Here is a 9,389-nt window from a genome sequence, read left to right as displayed (position 1 = left end):
AAGCCCAGGAGTTTGAGGTTGCTGTGAGGCTGGACACCATGGTACTCTAGCCTGGGCAACAGTGAGACTCTGTCTCAAAAAAAAAAAAAAAAAAAGAGAGAGAGAGAGAGAGAGAGAGAGAGAGAGAGAGAAAGATCAGATATATGAAGTGCTTAGCAAAATGTGGCACATAGTGAGCACTTAGATAATAGCTATTATTACCATTATTATCCTTAATATTACCATCATTAATATTGTCATTAATGTAAATAATACAATGATAAAACTGCATTTGTTTTGAACACATATTTTAAACATATTATTATTAATCAGCATATTTTTCACAGATCAAATTCTCTTACTCCAAGATTTCATAGATGCTGACCACTTGCTATGGTAAGGTGACTTGACCTCAACTTCCTCCAGATCACGATCTCCCAAGGTACACGTGCATAGGGCTGCCAATATTCACTCATCCTCTTCTTGAAACTCCTTAGATTCCTACGTCAAAACTCTCCCTGCAGTCTGTTCAGAGTTTCCTCTTCTGAGCACACTGAAAACTGAAACCATTTCCCATTTCTCATAGCTATCTGCCGGAACACTAGTATCTTGCTCTTTCATGGTCCACGTGACTTAACTGCCAGTTTTCTCTTTTGATTCTAATCCCAAACCTTGGTTCTAAACTAAGAGTCATCATTAGCTAAGTAGATGCATAAAGCTGCAAGGGAACTAAAGGCCAACCAAGGGCAGCCCCTTTTCTCTACTAAATAATTATTTCCTCCTAAAATATTCACATGAGTTAGTTGAGCAATGTCTGCTTTAACACTTTCAGTGACAGAAAGCCTTCTTGGCTTTTGCTTTGTTGGAGAAAAAAAAAAAAAAAAAAGAAAGTCCTCTATCCCCCAAGCAAAACTGTTCCATGACTATATCATTATTTAGAAAGGTTTTCCTTTTGTTGAAGCAAATCTCCCCACTTAGTTTCTGCCCAAAGGCCCTACTTCCAGATTTTAAAAAAATAAAAAAGTTAAGTGTTCTATATGATAGCTCATCCAATATTTGGAGACTCTTGAGTTTCTCCTTTTCCATGTTACACATTTACAGTTCAGAAGCATGGTCTTAAGCCCATTCCCTTGTGGTCCTGGTCCTCTGGACCAGGCATGAGCTTGCCAAAGTGATCTAACAATAAACTGGTAAATTAGTTCCTTTGCCAATATTTGTGCTGCCAAGTAATTACACTACAAAGGATCCCTTAACCCATATTTCTCATTATGTAAAAATTATTAATTTAAACTAGTAGTTCAGGAAAAGTGACACTCAGCCAAAATCATGGTCTCAAGGAATGGTACTAAGGTCCTGAAAACTGCAAAAAGTGTTCTGTTTTCTTTTTTAAACTTATCTTAGCCAATTACTGGAATAGAATAAAGTAGGATCATCTGGCATGAAATGTTTGCCTCTTTCCTACAAAGCCAAACACACACGCCTGGGAGCAGGACTCAACAATGAAAAGCTTAGCTAAGAAGAATTTTGCTTCATATCCTGAGTAGATCCAATTAAAAGAAAGCAGTAATAGCCAAAGAATATTCTCTGTACTTTGCCACGAGCAGGTACCTGAAAGAAGGATCGAGTATTATGCTCTCAAAACTTGACCAAACTAAACAACAGAAAAAGAAGCGGCAGATTACTCCTAGCCTGGCAAGAAAAATAATCTAGGAATACAGACAGACAAACACACAGAACAACCCCCACCTGGCCAGCAGTGCCTGACAGAGCAGCAGCTAGAGAAGGGTTCTTTCCTTAAGTCCTCAGAAGGTGCATTCAGTGGAAGTAGCGTCCTCAGATAACCCCTAACTTCTAGGTAGTGGTATAGGACAGAGTGGAGCAGGGACTTGGTCCCTTGTGCTCTTGGGAGCCTGGCCTGAGCAGGAAGGTACAGACTGGGTGCTCTGCCTTCTACTTCTCGGCAAGATGACAGATGAACAAGCGGTACTCAGAGAGGAGATCATGTCTGGTACTTGAAGATATCCTGTGGGGGGGGCTGTCTCAAAGTGGTAAAAACTGTTCCCTAGAAGTGAACGAGGAGGTCGAATACGAACAGAGGGAACAAAAGGGAAACACTTAGAATTTTCACAGATTTGGGAAAGGATGAAGCTAGGAACTGTCCCCTTCTTCCGCGCCCTTCTCGCTAAGGTAGTGGTAGCAACAGCAGAGCAGGTGTCCTGGTCCCTCATTCCAATGAGCAGAGCCCTCCACTCTCCCAACCTCTTCTCGGGCTGCCCCAGCCGGCCGCGACTTCGCCCCTCAGGCAGGAATTCCCCATTCCCAACCCTGCTCCTCAGGCTTTCCCTTAGGTCCAGCGGGAGCTCTCCAATTCTCCCCGCCCCCCAACCCTGAGGTCCCCCTTCATCCTGCCCAGACCCTGGCACTCCTCACTCGACACACGGGATTCCCCGGTGCGCTCCCCTCAGCTTGCCCCGGCCCAGGGCGCCCCACTCCAGCTCCCGGGGTCAGGCCTGGTGCCTCCCCTCGCGGCCAGGTTCGCCCTCTGCCTTCCTCACACGCCGTCTCCTCAGACCCGCGCTCTCTCTGCCTCCCTCCCGCCTCAGGCCGCACTCACAGAACTCGGCGATGTACCAGGTCACAGCATAGTTCTCCTCGCACCAGTCCAGCGTGGAGGTCGTGGGGCCCCAGTAGCCCTTCCGGTCCGCGGCGGGAGCCATCGCACAGCCACTGCCGCCGCCGCCCAGGCGCTCCACTCGCAGCTCCTGGCTCGGCGGGCTACCAGGCCGGCTCCGGCCCTGCTCGCGCGCTCTCTCGGCCCCGCCTTCCCCCCGAGGGGCGGGGCCTGGCGCCGTTATGGACACTGCCCGGCTGGAAGGCCCCGCCTACCGGTGCCTCGGGGCCGCCAGGCCGGGCCGGGCGCAGGACCCACCCCCAGGGCGCCGGCTGGCCCCGCCCCTCCTTCCCCTACAGGGACGTGATCCAGGAAGGAAGGGGCATGTGGGCTTTCAGGCCGGCCTGGACACGCCGGTAGCAGTAGGCTGGGGGTTCTGGATACCCTAGAGGCTATTTTCTGTCAGGATGTGTCTGAGCTTCTCTTTGTGCGTGTGTGGTTTGATCTAATTGGGGCAGGGATGAGATGAAGCCTTCTATCAAGCCCTTGCTTGATTAAACCTGTGCAGCGTTGCACCTCAAATGTGCCCTACTCTCCAGGGAACCGACAGCCTGCCCCTGCTTCAGCTTCGAGACTAATACTCCGCAGAGCTGCAGGAGTGATCTTTTTAAAACACAGTTGCAACTGCCCTTGCCCCTTGTGTTCAGCTACAGCAGACTTTTCCCTACCTCAGAATGTGCTGGTCGCCTCCATGCCTTTGCTCCTGCAGTTCAGCTGGGACGGCCTTCCTCTCTTCTCCATTTGGGTAACTCCCCACTCATTCTTTACAAACCAGCTCCCTGAAGCCCTGACCCGGGAGCTCCGTGATACCATCCTGATCAGAGACCTTGCTTTCCGTTCTTTATGGTCTTAGCATCCAGAAATCAGCCCGACCACACGGTGTGAAACGAAGAGTATAAATGAAGGATGATACAATCTCTATTTTCTAAATAAATAAGATGAGGTGCAATCGTAAAAGAGAAGACAAGGAGAGATTGAGAAGGCCACAGTCTCTATAAAAAGACCCTAGCAGATGATAGATGCAGAACCTTTACTTGCTAGGTGCAAAACCTAGGAATGAAGGCAGTGTGTTTTAATAGGAATAGTAGGATATCTGAAATTTGTCTTTTGCACAACAGTCAATGAGCTTCTGCTATGTACCAGGCCCTGGTTTGGCTGGCTAGGTGCTAGGAACACACAGAGGGTAAATAGGAAAGATCCAAGCAGGTAGTCTCCAGATAGCCATTGAGGTGTGGGGAAACTTCCATTTCTAATCATTTTTTATCTCATCCTCTAAAATTCTGTTTTGTGTATGGTTTTAATGTATATGATAATCATGATTCTATATAATTTATAAATAAATATATTTGTATACTCAAAATGAACATGTTAAAATACATACTCAAAGGCTGATGAGCTGTGCAACCAAAACAGTGTAGAGACCACAGCAACAGAGTGTGATAATACTTTGCTAGGAGTAAACCAAAAATTAGGGTGCTGTAGGACCCTCCTATGTGGAAATAACCCCAACGCAGTCAAATGACTCAAGGCAGGAGATGAGGCCTTGGCTGAGTCAATGCACTGCACAGTGTTCATCAACAGTGAAAAAAAAATCTGCCATGACCAAGAAAGAATTTAGGAGAGAGAAATTCTGCTGTCCAAGAGACAAGGTATACTGCAGAAGTATCACTTAAAAAACACAAAATGAATTTTATAGTTCCTTCAGCAATGTCTATCTTCCTTTCTCACTTTCTTTTTTTCTAAGAACTTCCCTTGCCCCAAGTATAAAAGCAATGCATGGAAATGTAAGGTACCTGATTTAGCCAAAACCATCTTGAAAAAGAACAAAGTTAGAGGACTTACACTTCCCGATTTCAACACTTACTACAAAACTACAGTAATGAAGATAATGTAGTACTGGCATAAGGATAGATAGACATGTAGATCAAAGGAATAGAATTGAGAGTCTAGCAATAAACCCTTACATTTATGATCAATTGATTTTTGACACGGATATCAAGACAATTCAATAGGGAAAGAATATTTTTTTTTAACAAATGGTGCCGGGATAACTGGATATCCACATACAAAAGAATGAAATTAAAGCCCTTCTTGCCATGATAAAATTCAACTCAAAATAGATGATTGACCTAAATGTAAAAGCTAAAACCACAAAATTCTTAGAAGTTTACATAAAAGTAAATATTTGTAACCTTGGTTAGGCAATGGTTTCTTATATGAAACACCAAAAGCACAAGCAACAAAAGAAAAAATAGAAAAATTGGACTTTATCAAAATTAAAAACTTTTTTGCTTGAAATGACACCATGAAGAAAGTAAGAAGACAACCCAGAGAATGAAAAAAAAATTATTTACAAATCATATATCGATAAGAGACTTGTATCCAGAATATATAAAGAACTCACAGCTTAATAATCAAAAAACAACCTAGTTAAAGAATGGGCAAAGGATCTGAATAGACATTTCTTCAAGGAAGATATACAAATGGCCAATATACACATGAAAAAATGTTCAACATCATTAGTCATTAGAGAAATGCAAATCAAAACCACAAAACTAGGATGGCTATAATCAAAAAATCAATAACAAGTGTTGGCGAGGATATGGAAAAAGTAGAACCCTCATACATTGCTGGTATCTAAAATTGTACAGCAGCTTTGAAAACACGTTTGCAATTCCTTAAAATGCTAAATGGAGTTATCATATGACCTAGGAATTCTACTCCTAGGTGTATACCAAAAGAGTTAAAAACACATGTCCACCAAAATCTTGTACTAGAATGTTCACAGCAGCATTATTCACAATAGACAAAAAGTGGAAACAAACCAAATATCCATCAACCAATGAATAGATTAACAAAGTATGGTATACCCAGGCAATGAAATAGTATTTGGCAATAAAAAGGAATGCATTGCTGGTCCATGCTACAACATGGATGAACCTTGAAAACATTATGCTATATCAAAAAAGTCAGACACAAAAGAGCACATATGGTATGATTCCACTTACATGGAACATCCAGAATAGGCAAATCTATATAGATAGAAAGTAAATTAGTGGTTGCCTAGAACTGAGAGGGGGAGCAGAAACAGGAAGTGATCGTTAATAGGAACAGGGCAACTTTTTGGAATGATGAAAGTGTTCTAAAATTGGATTGTGGTGATGGTTGTACAACTCAGTGAATATGCAAAAAAAAACCCCATTTGCTTATACACTTTACATGGCTGAACTGTGTGATGCGTGAATTGTATCTTAAGAAAGCTTTTCTTAAAAAATGTAGATTTTTATGTTGGAAAATTAGAAATACAAAAAAAGTATAAAAAATAAATCACACATAATCCAACCAACTAGCAATTACTATTGTCAACATTTAAGTACATTTCTTGCAGTATTTTATCTAAGGATTTTTTTACATGATAGAGTTAATATTGTCTTTATATATCATATTCTTTCATAAGCATTTCTCATTCCATTAAAAAATCCTCATAAATATCATATTAATAATTATATCATATTTCATTTTATAGATATATCACACTTATTTAATTATGATATTTCTATTTTACTATTCCCTTAGTACTGAGTATTTAGGTTATTTTCAAAGCCTATATTTATTTTTCAGCTAACAAATGAGAACCCAAAGTTTGAAAGCTTTCAACGAGATTCCTGCTGAAAATTCTTTTTAGTAGTTCCCAAGATGACAAAATAAATCTAACCTATAATTCCTTTTTTCCACATTAGATATGTTGTGCTATTTCACAACTGCAAAGGAAAATTTGAAACCATGAAAACCCAGTGTGTAGGCTCACCACAGGTTAAGTGGTTTTATGCTCTACAAGTCACCTCTTAGCTCCTCTTACAGCTCAGTGTATTCACGGCAGCCCCTCAACACTGCCTAGTCATCACTCTGTGGGAGACAGGGAGTGTCACCTAAGGGCAATAGATGCAGCCTGGGGACACAATCCCAGTCCTCTGGGAAGACCCCCTGAACCCCAGACTAGGTTTGGGCCTCTCCTCTATCCTTCTGCAGCCCCGGGCTTTCCTCTGCCATAGCCCCTCTCAAGTTTGGTAACAGTCTGTTTAGGAGTTGGTCTTCCAGACCCTGTCCTCCTCTGTCTCTGTATCACCAGTGCAAGAGTTTACATATTTTCAAATTTTATAGATAATGCCAAAGGTTGTACCAATTTACATTTCTGCAATAAAATTATATTTCAAATATAAAATATATTTATACAATAAAAATACAATCCATAATGAAAAACTATATAAAGAATCACCTGGAATTTCATCACTTAGTAGTAACCGCTGACAATATTTTGGTGTATAACTGGCCAGACCTTTTTCATACATATACATATATATGTTTTATTAAAATAGAGTTATAAAATACAAATCATTGTGGAGCTTTCTGTTTTCACTTACAATGCATAATAAGCATTAAAAAATAAATGTTTTATGCAGCTGCTGATGCTAATGCTTCCAGAAACATTATTAGAGTCATCATTACTCCCAATTCCAGACTTTTGAGACTCAACTGCCATCCTGATGACCCTAGGAAGGCACCGGGCCCCGGTGGAAAGACACAAGCCCCACTCTTCAGGCAGAGCACCCTGTGCATTCCCCACACTGTGATCTCACTGCCTGTTGACTAGTTGGTACCCACGATGCAGCATGAGTTCCTGGAGAGAAAGGGTCACCCACATTCATCTCTGCATTCCCAGGACCCAGCACTAGGCCTAGCATGTGAGCAAATCCATAGATGTTTTTCAAATTAAGTAACAAATCCACCTTTATGAAGCAATCAGACATAGAGGTTAAGAGTGTCAGCTCTGGAACATGGCAAACACCACCTTGTGTCCCAAACCCACCTCTTAACAAGCTGTGACTTTGATCCTATTAACTTCTCTAAGCCTCAGTTTCCTTATCTAGAAAATGGGGGAGTAGTAAGTACTCACTTCATGTTTGGATTCAATTTTTTAAGAACATGCAAAATACAGCACCTGGGAAATGGAATGAGAAGAACACATCTCATGGTATTGTGGCTATTAACGAAAAAGCTTCCTCAGTGAAGGGCAGGGAATCAGACTGTCCACCATGCGTAGGGAAAACCAGGACAGAGGGAACATTTGGGCCTGATTTTCTCACAAGACTTATTTTCTAAACTAAGAAGAAACTTGGATTACAGAGAACAAAAAGCCCATTTTGAGCTCCTTGAGATAGCTAGGCTTCCTGGGCCCCTAGGCTCCCAGGACTTCCCCTCACAGCCCTCCTCTCTGCCCTAGCCACAAGCCACCTGCTGCCCCCATCCCCTGCCAGTGCCCTGTATTCTTTCCCATTTGCTCCCCTGTTAGGGGTCTCCCCCAGTTATATTATATCTTTGCAAAACTTGAATAAGTAAAAGCCAGTTTACATGGAAATCAGCAAAAATGAATTGAACATCTATCATAGCAGAACAAGACTTAGTATTGGGAGTACAGAGTAGAATAGCATAGCTCCCAGTTTTGAATATGATAATATTAATAATTTAACTGGTGAAATTAAATATGACAAGACATACTAAGTTAGCAAATTCATTTTCTAATAAATATTTAATGAACTCCTACTATGTGTCAAGCACTATTCTAGGCAATAGAAGAGGACAAAACAGACAAATCTCAAGGGTGAAAAGGGATGTAACAGACAATTATAACAGCTAACACTGAATATTTATTCCTGACACTGTTCTGAATACTCTTCAGGATTATCTTTTAAAATCTTCTAAAACTCTTATGAACTAAGTACTACCTTTAGCCCTTTTTTACTGATAATGAAACTGCCACAGTGAGGTTAAATATTTTGCCCAAGGGCAGCCAGATAATAAGCCGTTGAGCCTAGGCTGGAATCCAGGCAATCTGGTGCCAGAGGCCACGTGCTTATCTACTGTGACAAGCTGGTCCTGCAGGAGCTTGCAACAAGGGGCTGTGCTGGACAGAGAGGACTGGGGGTGCCTCAGGGGCCAGCACTGTTTGGTTTTATTTTGCACCTGGAATCTAGGAAATGAGGCCTGAGAGGTCTGCAAAGACAATACCATCAGGGGCTTAAAGGGTTTTAAGCAAGAGATTGACATAGAAAAGTTTGCAAAAGGGAGGATGGGTTGATTGAATTGGGAAAGACTGAGGACATGGAAGCTCTGGAAGAGACCGTTGCAGTGATCCAGTGAGTATCAGTCGTGCTGGAGAGGAGAAGAAAAATTACAGATGTTTAGCGGGGAGAATCAACAGGATCTGGAGAGGGATGAGAAGGGACAGGTTGAGGGACAAGGAGGAGCCATTCCTGACCACTGGGAAAACCAGAAAATAAATCAGACTTCACCAGGGTGGATGAGGGTAGTCAGTCAGAGCAGGAGGCGGAGAAAACATTTCTGGGCAAGAAAACAGCCTGTAAGAGCTTGGAAAAGGGCAAGAGAAAGACAAGGCAGAATGAGACATTCAGAGTGGGTGCAGAGATGGGGGAGGGGTGAGGACAAACATGGGGACTGAGGATGGAAAGAAAGGTTGCGGTCCAATACACTGTGATAAGGCATTTGGGGTTTATCCTAGTGACAACAGAAGTGTTCAAGAAAGGGAATAATGTGTTCAAATCCATGTGTTAGAGAAAATCAGTTTTTGGTTTTTGGATTTTTTGTAGTGGGGCAAAGTGGGGAGAAGAAAGGAATCAAGGAAATCAAGTAGAAAACGGTATCAAAGAATCTTGACAAAAGA

The 9,389-nt window shown here is 42.1% G+C and overlaps 1 protein-coding gene across 3 annotated transcripts in view; it reads right to left on the bottom strand.

Annotated features, from left to right (window-relative positions):
* Positions 1-2,763, bottom strand: part of ACER3 (alkaline ceramidase 3) — a 119,376-nt gene extending 116,613 nt beyond the window's left edge. For all 3 annotated transcript variants that reach the window (XM_012645589.1, XM_012645591.1, XM_012645590.1), the window contains exon 1: positions 2,594-2,763. In XM_012645589.1, coding sequence (XP_012501043.1) covers positions 2,594-2,696 — 103 coding nt within the window. In that variant the 5' untranslated portion in view covers positions 2,697-2,763. The remainder of the gene's footprint in view (positions 1-2,593) is intronic.
* Between the last annotated feature and the right edge of the window lie 6,626 nt (positions 2,764-9,389).

The sequence above is a fragment of the Propithecus coquereli genome, unplaced genomic scaffold (genome assembly GCF_000956105.1).
Source record: "Propithecus coquereli isolate 6110/MARCELLA unplaced genomic scaffold, Pcoq_1.0 Scaffold235, whole genome shotgun sequence".
NCBI lineage: Eukaryota > Metazoa > Chordata > Mammalia > Primates > Indriidae > Propithecus > Propithecus coquereli.
This window is presented reverse-complemented; position numbering and strand designations above follow the sequence as displayed.